This window comes from Brachyhypopomus gauderio, chromosome 3 (genome assembly GCF_052324685.1).
Source record: "Brachyhypopomus gauderio isolate BG-103 chromosome 3, BGAUD_0.2, whole genome shotgun sequence".
Classification (NCBI taxonomy): Eukaryota; Metazoa; Chordata; class Actinopteri; order Gymnotiformes; family Hypopomidae; genus Brachyhypopomus; species Brachyhypopomus gauderio.
The window spans coordinates 16,320,901-16,341,082 of NC_135213.1; the positions used below are offsets into that span (position 1 = coordinate 16,320,901).

At 43.6% G+C, this 20,182-nt stretch overlaps 1 protein-coding gene across 5 annotated transcripts in view; it reads left to right on the forward strand.

The window, feature by feature from the left end:
* LOC143510473 (zinc finger MIZ domain-containing protein 1) overlaps positions 1-20,182 on the forward strand; it is a 61,891-nt gene that overhangs the window by 38,167 nt on the left and 3,542 nt on the right. For 3 of the 5 annotated variants that reach the window (XM_076999862.1, XM_076999860.1, XM_076999861.1), the window contains exons 5-17: positions 12,248-12,374; positions 13,071-13,185; positions 13,421-13,614; positions 13,711-13,909; positions 14,054-14,299; positions 14,392-14,577; positions 14,790-14,861; positions 14,958-15,123; positions 15,277-15,418; positions 16,126-16,336; positions 16,497-16,602; positions 19,090-19,250; positions 19,737-19,804. In XM_076999862.1, coding sequence (XP_076855977.1) covers positions 12,248-12,374; positions 13,071-13,185; positions 13,421-13,614; positions 13,711-13,909; positions 14,054-14,299; positions 14,392-14,577; positions 14,790-14,861; positions 14,958-15,123; positions 15,277-15,418; positions 16,126-16,336; positions 16,497-16,602; positions 19,090-19,250; positions 19,737-19,804 — 1,993 coding nt within the window. Of the gene's footprint in view, positions 1-7,068; positions 7,171-12,247; positions 12,375-13,070; positions 13,186-13,420; positions 13,615-13,710; positions 13,910-14,053; positions 14,300-14,391; positions 14,578-14,789; positions 14,862-14,957; positions 15,124-15,276; positions 15,419-16,125; positions 16,337-16,496; positions 16,603-19,089; positions 19,251-19,736; positions 19,805-20,182 lie in introns of those variants that run through there. The other 2 variants (XM_076999864.1, XM_076999863.1) reach the window with 2 other exon arrangements.

Sequence of the window (20,182 nt, forward strand, 5' to 3'; positions counted from 1 at the left end):
GTAAATGCATATTTTTGCTTGACAGACTATAATGCAATGCTGTCTGGAGAGCCTAGGCACCCATGAACAGGTGCTTGTATTTTGCAGCAAGATTAAGAGAGTGATGTGTAGATTCCAGCTGTTTTATGTTAAGAAAATCAGGCTAATTCAAGGCTTTTAAAGTGTAAAAAGACTTCAGTCAAGAAGATGGCAGTAATACTAAATAACACTACTCAGTAATGCAAGCAATGTATGAAATGCAAAATTGTTTAGAAAGTGGATTTAATCCCAGTTTTAGTTTTGTGTCATTTTAAAAAGTGTGTGGCATGAGTTAATTTCAATAAACTATTATGAAAATCACTGTTTAACAGAATAGAACTAACTGTTGCAGTATGTCTTTCGAAAGTGGAGGCAATCCCTGTTTATTTTAGTTGTTAATTGCATACACTGATCAAAAGAACGAGACTAGCATCATGCATTTTATTCAATATTGATGGAAATTGCTGCTTCACAGAGTACAACTAAATGTTCTAACTAAATGTTGTTTTACCATGAAATAATTAAGTTTTGCATGTAATGGTGTAATATACATGGAAAAATACATACAAACATGCAACCTTCTGTGCCCACCCCAAGGGAGTGAGGTGTGCATTTGATTTTACATGTGTTTGGAATGTTTTTCTTATTTATTAGGATGGAAACCTTATTGCACCTCTGCCCCAAAATTTGGTATCTATACCATCAATGTTGTCAAGAAAAGTCATCCATCTGTATCTTGAAAATGGTAGCTATAAATGTACACATTGGTATATCACTAATAATGTTATGTCATCTGTGGCAGTTTCCTTTAATGTATTTTTCAAGTGAATTCAGGTTCACTTGAATTTCTCTCTCCTAATGGGCAACATGTCTTTCCTGTTGAATGAATCAGTGACTGGTTCATTTGGTTCATTTGCAATGCTGCTGACTTTTGTTTTGCATAAACAACTCAGGAAGCCGTTATGAAATTGTCAGAGAGGGATACAGTGACTGAGCCGTGACGGGGACTCTAATTGAATACAGTGTTCCTTTAGATAATGTGATCTTGGAGTTAATGCGTTTAGCCGGACTGTCGGGACTATGGGCTCCATTGCAGTATAGAGTATAGGAGCCCTGGCCAGATCACTGTGCTAATGGAATCACTGCGTAGTGAGAGAGGGGAGAGTGAGCTACAAGCCTTCAGCATTTCAGCTAAAAATGTAGCCAACCTTAGACATCCTTACATATACTATGACCAGATGAATCCGAGTGCCTTATAAATTGAGGTTACAAGTGGTTTATGAATATTAATTAATGTAAAAATCATTATTCTTTCTTTACAGCAGTAAATGATGACATTTAGAAAGTCCACTGAACATTTAACAAGACATTTAACTATTACAGAGAGATTTCCTCCTTTGGTCCCGCACATCACTAAGAGTGGAACTGTGTGTACTGGTATTACCATTAATTTTAGATCTTTACTTGTAGCTTTGCCTACATTATATGGACTTTAACTAAGTCTCTGTTGGAGCTCTTTCATTGATAGAGTTTCAGAAAGGTTTCGATGGTTTTGAGTAGTGCTGGGCAATATGAACATAAACCAATATCATGATTAATTGAACATTTACCTCAATTACAGTTAATGAAAGATATATGGTTTTGCTGTGTTTTTTGCCCTTGCTAGTTCACTGACAAGTGGTCAACCATTAAAGCTGGGATATTTTTTTAATAATAAAAGAGGTCATATTGTTGTGATTGTAAAAAATTACAAAAAAGTTGTTTGTAGTCACAGACTATATATGCAGTAGAATATTTTTAAGTACATGGACAATGGGCAAAATATTAACATAATAATATATTAAGTATATTAAGTTATGTTATTATATATGATGTTATATGGCATAATTAAAAGCCAAAAACCGAAATAACAGACATAGACAAAATTTGGTTAGAGGTTCTGAATGTCAATTTCGATGCATTTTTGATTAATTGCCCAGTCCTAGTTTTGAACACTGCTATGAAATTAGTCTTTTAATGTCTGCAAGTGTTTGGCAAAGTCAGTCATTTCTATTTCTGTTCTGTCCTTTACATATTTTATATAAAGAAGATGATCGATTGCTATGATAAGTGAATTGTTTTACACCCTTAAACATTTTTTTTATTGTTTTGATGTTTAATGGTTCTTTTTGTTTATTCCTCTTCCTTGACATAGAGGAATAACCCTTACAAGCATGATTTGCTTGATTGTCCTGCTCTGACTTTGTTTGTCGGTGTGTTTGAGAGCCATTTGGTTTCCATAGCCCATTGACTCTATTACACATTCTCCTTTTTATCTGATTAATTAGCAAGAGATATACAGAATGTAACATAATGTGTATATATATACACATAAGCACATGTACACACACCATTTTAATTACATACAGAATACTCACAGTCTATCATTTACCCACCAGTGTGTTTGTGACTCTTCTCATACAGAACCTCTATTCTTTGCTATGAGAAAAACTTGTTTAACTGCTACATTCCTTAAATAGATTCAGCTGGTCTGGTCTGGTCTGGGTTCAGTTTTAGTGTTGTCCGGGTTCAACTATGGTCTGGTCTGAGATTAGTTATGGTCTGGTCTAGGTGCAGTTCTAGTCTGATCTGGGTGCAGTTCTAGTTTGGACTGAGTTTACTTCTGGTCTGGTCTAGGTTCAGTTCTACTCTGATCTGGGATCAGTTCTAGTCTGATCTGAGTTTAGTTCTGGTCTGGTCTAGGTTTAGTTCTAGACTGATCTGGGTTCAGTTCAAGTCTGATCAGAGATTACTTCTATTATCTGCAGGAGTCTAGGGGTGTGTGAAGTTTGGCCTATCAAGAGTAAGTGTATTCATGTAGCATGTTTTCCCATACAAAAAAATCACAAAGTGCTTTACAAAGACACTTCACAACATAAAAATACAAATGTAAAAACAGGGTAGAATACAATACACAATAAATAGGTGGTGCGCTGACTTGGTACATTAGATTTACTTAAACGCCTGCTTATAAAGACATGTCCTTACTTGCTTTTTAAAAGAATCCACAGCGGACCTCAAAGGAGAGGGCAAAGTGAGGTGCCCCAACTTCAAATGTTTGATCTTCATTAGACGAACACATGTAGATCTAGCTCATTTGATCTAAAAGAGCGAGTTGGCGCATAAGGATTGAGGAGATCAGACCCATGGTTAAAGGCCTGAACATGCAGTCGTCTGTAAGTCATGGTAAGAATTTTAAACTGGATCCTATATACAACAGAAAGCCTTTAGAAAGATCATATTCATGTAATCTATCTAATGGGAGATCTTCAAGGGGTTATGCGAGATCACTTATTTGCAGTGGCGGAGCTAGACTTTTTTTTCAAGGGGTCGCCAAGGGGTGACCAAAGCTTTATCCGAGGGGTCCACGGGGTTTGTCGACGGGGGGGGGGGGGGGGGGGGGTGGGGTGGCGAGTGTAAGTTGTCTCCCGATTAGCCACTCCGGCTCTGCTCATGAGCCTTGAAACTTACCATAGATATTGTGCCTCACCAATGCAGCAGAAAGTTTAGGCCACAGCTTTTTCTAAAATGTTCATCCAAAATTGGCAATTTTTTTACATTCACTAGGAACGTAATCCCCACAAATTTCAGGGTATGACTATAATAGACAATAGTGTTGGGTCAGTAATAGGTAAAAAAATTTTTAAATGAAGGTCGTATTACATCCAAGGGGCTTGATGACTTAATTCTCTTAATCAAATCCTTCAAATCTTTTGAAGATAATACAGTATAAAGAATTCAGAATAATAGGAAGTGCAGGGGGCTAGTATTGGATATGCAGATATGTCTGTCATCCAGATGTTGCAAATGGTTCTGTTTCTGGACTTTGATGCCACTTTTTCCAGAGGCATAGAACAATGCTCATTAAAAGATTTAATTATTATTAACAAATAATATTGAAATTGCCTTAAAAACTGATCCACATTGCGGTGAGGTGCAGTAGAACCACGCCCACATTTCTTGCATTTTCAAGACAGACTGATCAGGGAATCACCTGGAATTTGTAGCAGTCTCGATGGGACACAACTTTAAGTGAGCCGACGGTGGGGTGGCGAGTGTAAGTTGTTGACGGGGGGGGAGGGGGGGTGTAAGTTGTCGACAGGGGTGGTGAGTGTAAAATGGACACAAATTAAATATGTCGCGATCGACCGGTCGCCAGTGGTTAAAGTTACCATTTCCAGTGTTACCATTTCTCTGTTGGGGGGGGGCATTGCCCCCCCGGCCCCCCTTTGGCTCCGCCACTGCTTATTTGACCTAGTATGTTGTCTTGCTAGCAGCATTCTGTATTGCCTGCAGATGATTTAGGGTTGATCTACTAAGCGAAGAGAAAGGAACATTCCACTAATCAATACAAGATGAAATAAAGGAACATTCCACTAATCAATACAAGATGAAATAAAGGAACATTCCACTAATCAATACAAGATGAAATAAAGGAACATATAAGCATCTCTAACTCTCTATCTGAGACCATGGATCTCAGTTTACTAATATTTTGTAATTGGGGGGGAAAAACAAGATCTGGTGTTTAACATGATTGGCAAACTACATGGACTTGTCATCTATAACATCTATATAATGCAAGCTGGTGTGGGCAGCAAAGGAAAAAACCCAAGGCTTTGATTAATGAAAGGGGTTACCATATCTGGAACAACAACCCATGCTTCTATAATTAGCATTAAGCTGTAAGAAATTATTTTCTGTCCTGTCACAGATAGTATCGAATCTAAAAGCCCAAATAAGTTGAGATAAACCATGAACCTCATTGGGCTTAAATGCAAAGTAGAGATGAATATCATCTGTAAATATGTCATGCAATATTATATCTTTTCTAATCTGTCCTAAAGGCAACAAGTATAAAGACTATAGCAAGGGCCCAAATATCAAACCCTGTGGGACACCACAGGATAATGGAGAGGAATCAGACCCCGCAGACACAGTAGATGGTGAATATTTCGCTCAGAAAGATATGAACCAGTCTAGCGCTCTGCCTCATATACCCACCCAGTCTCGTAATCTCTTAATTGAAATATGATGATGTGTCAAACACAGAGCTAAGGTTGAGTAACACCAGCACGGAATAGTGATCTACAATAGATGACATTAAAACATCTTTTGAGACCTTCAAAACCACAGTCTCATGAGCAGGGCCGGAGTGGGCCACTTTTTCAGTCCAGGAGTTTCATGCCCAAATCCGGCCCAAAATAATTTTTCCCTCCCAATCGGCCCAAACTAGAGACTGACATAAGCCGGCCCATCGGGAATCCTCCCGAATCTCCCGATTAGCCACTCCGGCTCTGCTCATGAGCCTTGAAACTTACCATAGATATTGTGCCTCACCAATGCAGCAGAAAGTTTAGGCCACAGCTTTTTCTAAAATGTTCATCCAAAATTGGCAATTTTTTTACATTCACTAGGAACGTAATCCCCACAAATTTCAGGGTATGACTATAATAGACAATAGTGTTGGGTCAGTAATAGGTAAAACTTTTTTAAAATGAAGGTCGTATTACATCCAAGGGGCTTGATGACTCAATTCTCTTAATCAAATCCTTCAAATCTTTTGAAGATAATACAGTATAAAGAATTCAGAATAATAGGAAGTGCAGGGGGCTAGTATTGGATATGCAGATATGTCTGTCATCCAGATGTTGCAAATGGTTCTGTTTCTGGACTTTGATGCCACTTTTTCCAGAGGCATAGAACAATGCTCATTAAAAGATTTAATTATTATTAACAAATAATATTGAAATTGCCTTAAAAACTGATCCACATTGCGGTGAGGTGCAGTAGAACCACGCCCACATTTCTTGCATTTTCAAGACAGACTGATCAGGGAATCACCTGGAATTTGTAGCAGTCTCGATGGGACACAACTTTAAGTGAGCCATTCATAATGAGCTGTCTGACAGGCATGCCAAAATCCAAGGTGAGACGTTAGTATCTGACAGAGTGAACGTTGTCTTCAATGCCCAAATTCCTGCATTTAGAATGAATTGATTTTTCACTTGAAATGCTATACTGACTTTATGGATGTAGCATCTGCCCTTGGTAACACACACACACACACACACACACACACACACACACACACACACACACACACACACACAGACATACATGACAGAGTTCATGGTCCTAGCAGAGAGACTTCTGTCAAGAGTATGTTTGAAAACACACATACATGCATTTTACATTGAACCCCACCCTGTGTACTGATAGAATTTATAGTATATGTTTGTTTGTTCATGCGTGTGTGTGTGTGTGTGTGTGTGTGTGTTCCTCAATGCTAATGAAGAACAAGTAAGCTGAAGGTTAGGTCAATATGACCCATGGCAGTCTAGAAATCCAGCTGGAAATGCACACAGACACACCCACACACACACACACACACACTGTCATTTGGAATACTACCCTGAGGAACATTATATCAGTGTGTGTCTCTCCATCCTTTTGTCAGTAATTTGTATATCTGATCCTGTGACCTCTGGGATAAGGGGAAGTGTGTTTTATGTGAATGCAAGGATACATACTTATTGTTCAATATTAAAGTGAACTCTAAGCAGTGAGCGACATGCATGCATACGCGTGTGTGAATGTGTGTGTGTGTGTGTGTGTGTTTGTGCAGAGGTGTGGAGCAGAAGGGTCTGTGTGTTCTTTGCTCAGCTGGAGCTGGGCCAAGACTCACCCTGTCTCTCTTACAGCCTCACAATGCACCACCCTGTCACAGACATGAAATGTGATCTTTCTCGCTATCTCTTTCTCTCTCTGTTTCTCTCTCTGCTTTTCTTACTCACTCTATCTCTCTCTGTTTCTCTCTCTAGCTTTCTTCCCTTCTCTCTCTCCTTCTTTCTGTGTCTCTCCTGGTATCTTCTAGCCCTCTTTTCTCCCTCTCCCTTATAGCAAACTAGCAGTACTCTGAGCAAGCAAGAGTATCACAGGGTGTGTGTGTGTGTGTGTGTGTGTGTGTGTGTGTGTGTGTGTGTGTGTGTGTGTGTGTGTAAGATAAGTGTGGTAGAGGAACAACCATGGATCACAGAAAAAGCTAACATCAATAACAGCTGTATTTAACACAGAAGGAGGTTACATCAGCAACAGCTGCGATTAACACAGGTGAGAGACCTTCTTCTCTTTCTCTATCTCTCTCCTTTCTCATTCTCTCCCTTATGCCCATCTCTTCCTTTCTCATGTCTCTTTCTCTCTTGCTTTAAATTATTTCTGTGGCAGTCATGTAATGTCAAATTTCCAGCTATTTCTCTGTGAGTCTGCAATGTTCGTGGCTGAAGTGAGGGTTACTATTGGTGATTGGTATAGCCTGAAAAGCTGGACACTGCATTGAATAATAGATGAACAGAGTTCTAGTGTTGGACAACAGACAGAAAAAAATTATGGATTGAGAGAACTCAGGGGAAGAAAGAAAGCATAAGGGAAGGAATAGAACGTAACACAAGAGAGAGTAACAGCATTATATATGGCCAGTAAATCGTGCTGGATTAGAGTGGATGTGATTGGACTGGATATGATTGTGTGGGAAAGGAAAGACCACACTGACACAGAGTGAGAGAACAGGGTCCTGTCGGACACAGTAGGGATGAGAGAGGCCCAGCTGTGAGTAGCAACAGGTAAGTATGGGTAGTGAAATCACTGTTCATCCATGCTGTCTGTCCAGGATATTTGCACGCTGTCTGGGATATTCGCATGCTGTGTGCCGGGGTTCAGACCAGTTTTAAGATCAGTATTCATTTATGTCAAGTCCACACAAACACAATAGAATTTGTATGCTTTGGAGTTTTTTTTACATTACTGTAGCTAAATGTTGCTGAACATAATCCTACACTGAACCCAAATGTAAATCCTACCTCTTAGAAGTTTAGTGTAAAACTGACATAGAGCACCTCACTGTGGAGATAATTCTCCTCATGAACACTCACACACACACACACACACACACACACACACACACACACACACACACACACACACACACACACACACACACACACCTCAGTGTGAAGACGGTAATCATGCCCAGTGTCCTCTGTTACCATACTTCACTTGAACCCAGCAAGGAACAAGTCACATAGGCACACAAAGAAGTTTGAGTTTTGTAACTTTATTATCTGAAAGTCAGTTAACAAGTCAGTTAACATGTTATATATCTCAACATTGATATATTTCGAAAGTGAAAAGGGCAGAATTAAGTTGTGTACGTACTTCACGTCATGTCAGAGTCTCCCTCATGTGGTTAAGAAGAGTACAGCAGGATTGTGGGTGCTACAGGGTTTAACGAACCAATTCTCCTGGCAAAAGCTATGGTCTGTGGCTTTAACATCTCTTTTTCCTTTTTTCTCTCATCTCTCCTTCTCTCTCTCTCTGTCTCTCTCTCCCTTCTCACTCTGTCTCTCTCTCCCTTCTCACTCTGTCTCTTCCCCTCCCTCTCTCTAGCTCTCTCTATCTCTTCCTCACCTTGCATCTATTAATGCCATACACGCTAGCCAAATAAAAACAGAATTACTTTTATAGTTCATATATTAACATATTTTCATTTGGAAAGGTTTGTACACACACACACACACACACACACACACACACACACACACACACACACACACATACACACACACACACACACTTTATTAATTTCCCATTCTATATCTCTCTCTCTGTTCTCCTCTCTCTGTTGGACAAGATGTTAGAGTCACTGAGTTTGGAGTGGACCATTAAACTCACACAGACTCATGCACACACACACAGAGACATTACTTGGAGTGTGCACAGGCAGTTCAGAGAAGATCTGGGGCTTACTCAGGGCTTCAGGTACTTCCCTTGAGGGTTTCATGAGAGAGCAACATAAAGAGGGAGAGAGAAAAAAGAAGGAAGTGTTTTTTTAAGTTTTTGGCATGTGTTTTTTGTCTGGAGAAGGACAAAGCATCGGTAGCTCTGTTCCTGCTCAAAGTTCACTCAGTTGAAAGTGGCCTTATCAGCTGGACATCCAGAGCAGGACCAGCTGTGTTTCAAATGCAAACCAAATATTTCCTTCTAGTCATGCAGATAACAACTTGCAGTCAGGACAAAGTGAAATTTGCTGAGTGTGTTCACAGAGTGTTCCCTGAGTGTGTTCACAGAGTGTTCCCTGAGTGTGTTCACAGAGTGTTCCCTAAGTGTGTTCACAGAGTGTTCTCCGAGTGTCTTCAGAGAGTGTGCCACTGCTGATTTTTTCATTACTCATTTTTCTGTCCCTCCATTACTCTGTGGCCATTCTCCACCCCTCTCTCCTCTACCTCCATCCCTCTGTTGGGTCTTTGTGTGTATCACTACCTAAGAGAGGCCCAGCCAGATCTGTGAGTAATACAGCTGAAGTAATACAGCTCACACAAGCAGAAGCATACCCACTAAACAACTTGGGTGTTTCTGCATAGACTGTGTGCTTCTACTTAGAGTGTGTGTGTGTTTCTACTTGGTGTGTATGTGTTTCTACATAGAGTGTGTGCTCTGTATAGTGTGTGTTTTGTAACTGTCCAGACCTTGTTGAAGAGTTGTATAAATGAATCAGAAGGACTTGCCAGTTCTCATTGTAGCACAGGACCATGATGTTAGCTGCATCATCAGGAAAAAAACATCTGCTACTTCCACTCCAATTCAGGTCCAAAACCATTAAACCATTCAACCACATTTGAGATAACTTTGTGAAATTTGTGATAATTATGTTTTAGATAAGATGTTTACTCAAAACAAAACTGACAAAAACAATTTTGCATGTACATTTTAAACTAATGTGCAAACAGATTGAATTGTTGCTCAAAAAGTTCCAACTTCACAATGTTTTTGGCTGTGAAACATTCTGTGAAATAATGTGTCAAATACTCCAACCCAATAAGAAAAAATCTTGTGGGCTACTTCACAGCATGTGAACTTGCTTGTTTGATCAGTTTCATGATGTATCACCTCGAGTGTCATTCCCATAGTTGTTATGCTTGGATGCAGGTGAGTAATACATTGTTAGATTCCACATAACCAGAGATCATCCCAATATAGTTTAGTGTACTGTGATTACACATCCATTCCTCATCCTGGGAGATGCTGGGAAGACGTGTGAGCTGATGGACAGGAAACCTCACAGGCACTCGGACCATCTCATCTCTCTAAAGCTGCGGTTGCTGAGTGCTTGGAGTCAACAGCTCTGGCCCACTGTATCGCTCTTGAAGTGAGCGTGCTGTTTATTGTTCAGTGTTTTAGACCTCTTAATTAAAGCATGATTATCATATCAATATGAGATCTCAAGATGCAGATTTGACAGCTATATTGGTCCTTTACAATTCGATTAGATGCATCACATTTAGTTCTTAATGTTGATGATTATAGCACCACAGTAGGTAGTTTAAACTGAAATACATCAACGGTTTGGTGATGCAGCCATAGCTCAACAGAGAGTGCAGCGTGGCCCTGAGGGGCTCCGGTCTTCAGAGTGATGGACTCTGCTCTGAATCATAACCTAAGATCTGTTGCTCAGGAGCTCAAGAACGCAGTAGCAGAGTGAGCTCCCTCCAGGTGAGTGTAGTTTACTGACGTCTGAGGCATGATGGTGTTGTATGCTGAGCTGAAGTATATGGGCAGCATTCTAACATGAGTGTACATGCTGTCACAGTGGTGTAGGACCACAGTGGCATGAGGATGGTGGAGGTGAGGGCATCTTCTGTGGAGTGGTTTTGCTAGTTGGGGGGAGTGTAATGGTTGTTAAGTCATGTGGCCGAGGGTTTCACTGTAACTGGAATGATAGTTCCTCATTAAGAGCAGGTAAGGACAGTAGTCTGCTCCAGGGAGATGGCGAAGACATCACCTAGCTCGTGGACACACTCATGGAGCTCGTGACTTGGAACACTGTGGAGACCGGCAGCTCTGCATGGGTTCACCCCCAGCACCTCCTCCTTACGTCAGTAGCACAGTCACAGATGGCACCAGGTCTCCACTGCTGCTTATGTGCGTGAGGTCTTCAGAGCATCTGGGAGGTGCTGCCATTGGTGTAGATGAAGTCATTCTTCCTGTATTTGGTTTCAGTTTGAATAGCCTGCCACATACATTGCGGGTTGTTTGTGAAAAGGTCATATATTTTTATGATATAGGAGGCCTTGGGTTTACTGGTACTGGTGATTGGGTCTTTTCCTGGCTGTCCAGGAGGGAAGAGACCTCGGGATATAGCCAGAGCTTCTGGTTTGGTTGTGTAGTGTAGTGTGGAGTGATCGCCACATTGTCCAGACTCTTATTTATTGAGCCAGTAACAGGTCCTGTGTATTCCTCTCGCTCTGTGTGATCCCCGTATGAAGCAGCATCCTTAAATCTTCTGCAGTCAGTGCAGCTGAAACAGTGCTGCTCTGCTGACTGGATCACAGACTGCATCCAGTGGGTCCTTGGTAACAGCATTTGGTGCTGTGTAAACTAATTATGTAAATGGCCCAAAATTCTCCGTTTTGGAAATGGGGGCATCACTTTTTAGTGTATTCTACTGCTGCAGAGCTGTAGCTACAAACAGCAGACACATTTTCTTCCCAGACAAAGATTTTGAGTGTGACTATAGATGTATCATTCTTAGTCCTATATAGTTCTTTACAGTTCAACTACACTTAATGCATAACAATTAGTTGTTCATGTTTATTTAAATATGTTTATTTAAATAATTACAGTATTTGTAACAGAGCAAATATGAAACCAACAGATTGTTATATCATGATATGCCTATTAATTATATATATAATTACATATTCTACATATTTAGGTTTGACCTAATGTACAAAATCATGCCACATAATTTTGGGTTCTTTGGGTAGGAATGTATGCAGTACCACCAGGCTCTAGTAGGTTCATCTAGGTTTTCTCTCTGCAGAGGACATGAAGATGACAAGCACATTCTGCCCTGCAGTCAGCTGTACGTCCTGCAGTATTTTGGGCTATACTGGTCCCTGCTGGACAAGATGAATAATAATGCTGCAGTGATTCTTAAACCCCATGCTAGTGAAGTTATTGACTGTCCTGCTGTAACACACATAAAATAAACTAAACAAGAGCCTGCTGGTGAATTGGTGTGAAAGGGTTCCAATGATTTTATGGTGTAAGGAGTGAAGGGGTGTGTGTTATACTGTGTGTGTGTAACTGTGTGTGTGTGTGTGTGTGTGTGTGTGTGTGTGTGTGCTCGCAGCTCTCCTGTCTTCATGGTGTGAGGAGTTGGGGCGTCTCCTCCTGCTGCGACACCAGAGGAACAGACAGAATGATCCTGCAGCAAAGAACCCCATACAGAGCAACATGAAACCTGCACTTGGCCACAGGTCAGTCTCTCTCACACACACACACACACACACACACACACACACACACACACACACACACACACACACACACACACACACACACACACACACACAAACACACACTTAGCCACAGGTCAGTCACAGACACACACACACTTAGCCACAGGTCAGTAAATGTAAATCCTACCTCTTAGAAGTTTCGTGTAAAACTGACATAGAGCACCTCACTGTGGAGATAATTCTCCTCATGAACACACACACACACACACACACACACACACACACACACACACACACACACACACACACACACACACACACACACACACACACACACACACACACTTAGCCACAGGTCAGTCACAGACACACACACGCTTAGCCACAGGTCAGTCTCTCACACACACACACACACACACACACACACACACACACACACACACACACACACACACACACACACACACACACAGGTCAGTCACAGACACACACACGCTTAGCCACAGGTCAGTCTCTCTCACACACACACACACACACACACACACACACACACACACACACACACACACACACACACACACACACTTAGCCACAGGTCAGTCACAGACACACACACTGCTCACACACACACGTACTCCTCGGTCATGTCACTCTCTTTTGTTCTTGCAGTAAGTTGTACATCTGAACTTCTGTGTGTTCTCTTTCTGTGTGTAGTGATGGATCTTATCCATATGATTCTGTTCCATGGCAACAGAACACCAATCAGGCACCTGGATCTGTCTCTGTAGTAACCACAGTCTGGGGTGTCACCAACACCTCTCAGAGTCAGGTGGGTATGCATCTGAATAGACACTGTCCACTGTGTGTATATATTAGTAATCTTTGGAGATCTCTGGAGATTTTGGCGTTGACTGAAGCGAGTAATTGTTGTTTGTATGTGTGCTCTCGTCGTGTGTGTGTGTGTGTGTGTGTGTGTGTGTGTGTGTCTATGTATGTATATATATATATATGTGTGTGTGTGTGTGTGTGTGTGTATGTGTGTGGTGTGTGTGTGTGTGTATTAGGTTTTGGGGAACAATATGGCAAATCCCAACCCTCACATGAATCCTGGTAATAACCAAATGGCTGGCGGGACCCCAGGGCCATTTCCTGGCCAACAGCAGCAATTCTCAACCAAGGGTGGGGGCAACGAGGGCTATATGCAGCAGGGCATGTACGGGAGGGGCAACTACCCTGGGGCAGGGCCATACGGGGGCAGGTCAGTATCTGCGAAGGGTCAGACTCACCCTGTTGGACACTGAAATATTCCACTGCCCAAATTCCATTCCCTTCATAATATGATGTCTCTCTCTAGTTATGGGAGAGGTGGTAATAGCCCTGGTGCCGTGGGCATTAATCCAAACTCCCGCCTCCCTTCTGACTTCAGCCAACCAGCTGCTGCCGCTGCCGCCGCCGCTGTTGCTGCCGCAGCTGCCACGGCAACTGCTACTGCCACAGCAACTGTTGCCGCCCTTCAGGAGACCCAGAACAAGGACATGAGTCAATATGGGCCAGTGAGTTATACACACACACACACACACACACACATAATTATATTTCTTCACACTCCATTACTGTATGCACCAATAGTACACACACTCAAATCCACACAGATGCGCTAAGATGCTCTAATGACTCTCTCCATCTTCCTTCCTTAGATGTGTTCTTCGTTCCAGATGGGTGCGAACCAGACATATGGAGGTCAGTTCCTTAGCACAACTGCTCCACGAGGGCCCCCATCTCTCCAGGGCTCCCTGACCCCAGGGGGCATGGCAGGTCCTCCCATGGGCATGGGACAGCCTCGGGGGCAGATGGGGCCTTATGGAGGGCAGAGAATGCCCCAGCAGGGATACCCTGGTGGCCGCACACAAAATCTGCCTATGAAGAGGCCCTACCCTGGAGATGTGAGTTCACCTGGTCTGTGTGCACCTATGGGAGGGGAGACCAGCTGGTCAGAAGTGACACTTCTTTGTTCTTCTTGTTTCTGTGTCTCCAGGCTAGTTATATGGGGCAGCAGTGTGGACCAAATGGACAGTTTACACCACAGCAGGGACAGTACGCTGCATCGACTGCCTCCAGGCCACTGCTCTCCCCTAACTATCCCAGCCAGAGGGTCCCTGGGCAGGGGCAAAACCTTGGGCAGTATCCCCCCAGCGGGCCTGGTCTAGGGCACTTCTACAAAGTTAGCATCCAACACAAGCACAATCTACTGACACGATAATGTGATTTTTCAAATACAGTAGTGAGACTGTAATCTAGATCTGTTCTTTGACAGATATCTGCCTTTCCTGATATGTGCAGAATTTAACTACAGTAAAAGTTTCCATACATTTGTGTGTGTTTGTGTGTACATGTGTGTATTAGCTCTCTGAAATATGTCCTCTGTCTCTCCAGCAGGAACCGTTTAACTCTCCGAGTAATAACTTCAGTGGCAGCTTCCAGTACAGCCAGGGCAACATAAGCGGCGTGTGTACACTCACCACAGCTCTGATCTCAGTTTGTTCACAACTTCCTGGCAAACCAGTGTGTTTTATTTATGTTTTTGTGTTTACATGTTTACAGCCTCCAAGGCCAATGGGAAACTACCCCCATTCTCCAGTGCCTGGGAACCCCACACCTCCGATGACCCCAGGAAGTGGTATTCCACCATATCTGTCACCAAGTCAGGATGTTAAACCTCCGTTCCCTCCTGACATCAAACCTGGCATGAGCTCTCTGCCGCCCTCTAGTGAGTGCCAAAGACTCATTTGGGTTGAATGGATTGTTAAATGTTGTTTGCAGGCGTACCTGGTCATACCGTTCCCTCTTCAGGCTTTTCTGCTGAACTTATCCTGCTGTGCTGGTGTGTTGAGGTTAGAGGGCGCTGTGTTCCTGTGTGTAGGTAGCTGTGGAGAGGAGTTGAGGTTGACGTTTCCTGTGCGGGACGGTGTGGTGCTGGACCCCTTCAGACTGGAACACAACCTGGCCGTCAGTAACCACGTATTCCACCTTCGACCCTCTGTCCATCAGACACTGATGTGGAGGTGAGATTTACCCTCGTGGTAATACACACACACAAACACTCATCTCTCTTCAAATTTTAACCATTGTGGTAGCACTCACACACACCACACTTACACAGCACTTGGACTTTACACACTACCTCTCTCCATCCACAAGATTGTTATATAGAATTGATTTACTCCTGCACAGCAGAACATACACATAACACAGCATAATTTGCACCCATCGTAAGACATGTGCTCACCTTGCGCATGTGTGTTTTATGTGCTTGTGATGACACTCCCCTTCATACACAACTGCACCTGCTCAACTGGCCGGGGCCAGAACTGCTTCTGTTTGAGCTCACATGGGTGTGTAGCTGAATTACAGGTTCTCACAATGTTCCAAGGGTCTTTATAAAATGATCTGTGGGAGGTTTTCAACTTTTCCAACAGATTTGCAAAAGCTGCAAACATCTGTTTCTTTAGGATCATGGATTTTAGAGAGATGTTCCCAAAAAGACTGGAGCCTGGAGAAACCTTATCTCAGGATCAATAGACAAAGATCTATTGCAAAATCTATGTACATGTGTTACTGTTCGTTAGACAAAATGACCTCACAAATATAGAACTTTGGGGGGAAAACCAACAAGATTCAGGTTTGGCCAGTATTTGTAATTAGTTTTAAGGAGTCAGTGTAAGACATGCATATTAAAATATACATGTGTGTATGCGTATGTGTGTCTCAGGTCTGACTTAGAGCTGCAGTTTAAGTGCTACCATCACGAGGACCGTCAGATGAACACAAATTGGCCTGCATCAGTGCAGGTGAGCGTCAATGCCACGCCCCTCACCATCGAGCGTGGAGACAACAAGACTTCCCACAAACCCCTGCTCCTCAAACATGTGTGCCAGCCAGGAAGGAACACGATCCAGATCACTGTCACAGCCTGCTGCTGTGTGAGTAGCACTCACATCATTACGATGTTTAAAGGTGTTTGTCTGTGGGAGGTGTTGGAGTGTAAGGAGCCTGAATTTGCCCTTGAGGTGTCTGTAATGTTTGTGTTCATTGTGTTTGTGGTATTTGTGCCTGTGATGTTTATGTGTTTTTTTCTTGCAGTCGCACCTGTTCGTGCTGCAGCTGGTACATAGACCATCTGTGCGCTCCGTCCTACAGGGTTTACTGAAGAAACGCCTGCTTCCTGCTGAACACTGCATCACTAAAGGTACATGGACTCATGTATGGATTAAAGACAGACACAATTACTATAAATGCAATTAATTATTTACAATACAGAGACATAATTACTGTAAACATAATTACTGCTTTACTAAATACACACACAGTTCATGTTGTGACGGGCAGGGGTGAGCAACTAAAAGGAAGCGATCACGCCAAGTCTCAGGGAAAAAGGATGGTTTAATAGAAAGTGTGCAAACCAAAAACCCGTGCAATATCTCCAAATTAAGAATATAATGACCAGTGGTCAACTGGTACAAAGACAAGACATATATAGGCAAACAAACGACCCTCAGGTGAGACGGATCACGGGCTCCGCCCACCTGAGGGACGCACATGACGTCACCAAACAACAACAACAACAACAGCCGCTGTGGACGGAGGCGGCCGGTAGGGGGCCGCCTCACCGTGACAGACCCCCCCACCAAGCCGCACTCCCCTCCACTAGGTGTGTGACACACAGCGGCTGCACACAAAACACGAAGGGGCAGGAAGGCAGGGACAGGCAGGAACACACCTCCTGCAGTCCGGGAGCTGGAACATAAAACATAGAACATTAAACAGCTCGCCTCCCCGGACGGGACCCTGGACCGACCGGGCCGTTAACAACACAAAACCACGCCCCGGTCGGTCACAGGGCCCTCACGCCCTAACCGGCGTTTAGCCAGAGAGCCCCAAGGGTGTGCGGACGAGGAGCTACGACTCCTTTGTCGTCCTTAGTGTGTGTGTGGGTGCAGGTTACCTCCCCGAGGTGTGGCTACTTCTCTTCCTGGACCTACCTCCTCCCAGAGCTGACCCCGGCCCTTGGCTAGGGGTCACCCCAGCCTCCTGGGGAGCCAACCCCTCCCGGGGCCCCTCATCGCATGGTGGACTCCTCCACCCAACCCAGGAGCACCAGAGACCGAGGCCCAGAGCACCCCCGACGCGGGCTAGGGAGCAGCCCCAAGGGCCTCCTGGTCACCCCGGGCAGGAGGGAGGATCTCCATCTCCAGCAGGAGCTTCTCAGACCGGAGCCCCATGGTCCCCAAACATCCGGGGGCCCCAGCCCTCTAGGGAGGGGCTCTTCCTGACCAGGCTCCGGTCACCCCACAACACAAGGGGGCTCCTGCCAGGTGGAGACCCCCACAAGGTCCAGGAACACCACAACACCGCCAAGGGGAAGCACCTGCACAGAAAACACACACACACACACACACACACACACACCAACATAAAACACAAACGCGCCTCAGACGCCCTCCGTGCCATACCCAGTGGCACGGGACCACAGCCGGTCCCCCCCAAACACACATTTAAGGGGAGGAGCATGCGTGGAATTACATGTAACAGTTGACAACACGCTAGGACAAAACACACACGCAAATACTAGACAAACAACCAAAAACGGTGTACAAACAGACGGGACCCATCACATGCGACACACGACACACGGGGAGCGAGGCGACAGTGACGAGCGGCAACCGCGTCACACATAAAACATTCAACATTGAACATAACGAGCACGCACACTGGTCCACACGTCCGTCGACATGTACACACATTCATAACACACACGAGAGTCTACCCAGGCAGACACCCTGGTCTTCGCCATGCCACACACAAACAAGCGCACGGCGGAACTCTCGCAACACACAACGGACACGAAGAGCTGTCTCAGGGCAGACTGCCCTGGTCCTCACCGTGCTACACACACACACACAAAACACAAAAGCACGGCGGAGCTCTTCAAACAAAACGCCACGCAGACAAACACTTACCACGAGACATGACCACGAACGAAGGAGAAAGTAAAAGAGACTGGCGGCTTCCGAAGGGTGGCTGGTCATTCTGTGACGGGCAGGGGTGAGCAACTAAAAGGAAGCGATCACGCCAAGTCTCAGGGAAAAAGGATGGTTTAATAGAAAGTGTGCAAACCAAAAACCCGTGCAATATCTCCAAATTAAGGATATAATGACCAGCGGTCAACTGGTACAAAGACAAGACATATATAGGCAAACAAACGACCCTCAGGTGAGATGGATCACGGGCTCCGCCCACCTGAGGGACGCACATGACGTCACCAAACAACAACAACAACAGCCGCTGTCGACGGAGGCGGCCGGTAGGGGGCCGCCTCACCATGACACATGTAAAAATAATTGCTTCATTAATATGCACACAATTACTGTAAACTTGGTGTATGTAGGGTGTAAAGTTATTGCTTTACTAAATATATACACCATTACTGTAAAATAGATTAGACTTAAAATAGATACAATTTCTTTGAACAGATAAAATAGATACAATTTCTTTGACTTTGAACTACTGTAACTACTTTGAACTACTGTAACTACTGCTAAAAATAGTATTATTTCATCACAACAGAGAATTATTGCATTACAGTTACTACATTACTACAGACAGACACACAGCATCACCACAAATTGCTGTTCTACTACATTCGTTCCTCTTCCATATGCCTCTTTGTGTGCAGTGAAGAGAAATTTCAGCAGTGTGGTGGTTTCTGCTGGTACTGGAGGTATAAACAGTGAGGATGGGGTGGAGCAGACGGCCATTAAGGTCTCTCTGAAATGCCCCATTACATTCCGGCGGATCCATCTTCCGTCACGGGGCCACGACTGCAAACATGTACAGGTCAGAGAGACTCCATATTGCATGGCCACACCCAGCAAAACACATGCTAAATACACAGCAACACCAGGTACTGTGCACACTCAGTACACAATCACACCAGATAACCACACTCAGCACAGGTCAGGATTACACAAATCACCATCACTACTGTAAACACTGCTACATTATAACTGCTAGTCATGGCCTGGTGGTTAGGGAACTGGTCTTGTGACCGGAGGGTCGTGGGTTCGATCCCCAGACCTGAGCGATGCCCTTAACCCTCAATTGCTCACTTGTATAAAAATGAGATGAAAATGTAAGTCGCTCTGGATAAGGGCGTCTGCCAAATGCCATAAATGTAAATGTAACTGCTAAGTGAATCATTAATGAAATGTAGAACTTTATTAACAGTAGAATTGTTAATGAACAATTCTACTGTGAGTGAACCTGGAGTCAGTAGACCCACATTTACACACCTAAATGATAATCATCCGTGTGTCTTTTTAGTGTTTCGATTTGGAATCGTATTTACAGCTGAACTGTGAGAGAGGAACCTGGAGATGTCCTGTGTGCAAGTGAGCAGCTCAACATTGTAGTACAGTTACAGCAATGAAACATCAGCAGTTTTTTTGTTATGAGATTCCAATTCCATAAACGAATTTTCTGAAAGATTATCCTCTTTCTTACTGAAGAGGAGGCTCTGTCCCTCCTGCCTGCTCTGAACAACTTGTGCTTTTCTGTAGGAATTATGAGCACAGTAGCAGTGTTTTCCCTAACTTCTTACATAATTTTGTAATTCTGTTTTTATTGACTAAATTTAAGTGTCTCACATAAAAAATAGTACTGTATTAACAAATGGATGACATTGTTAAATTCAACATAATAGGAATAATAATTTTATATGTGTATAATTGACTGTTGACTTTTATATGCATTACAGTAAATCTCACTTT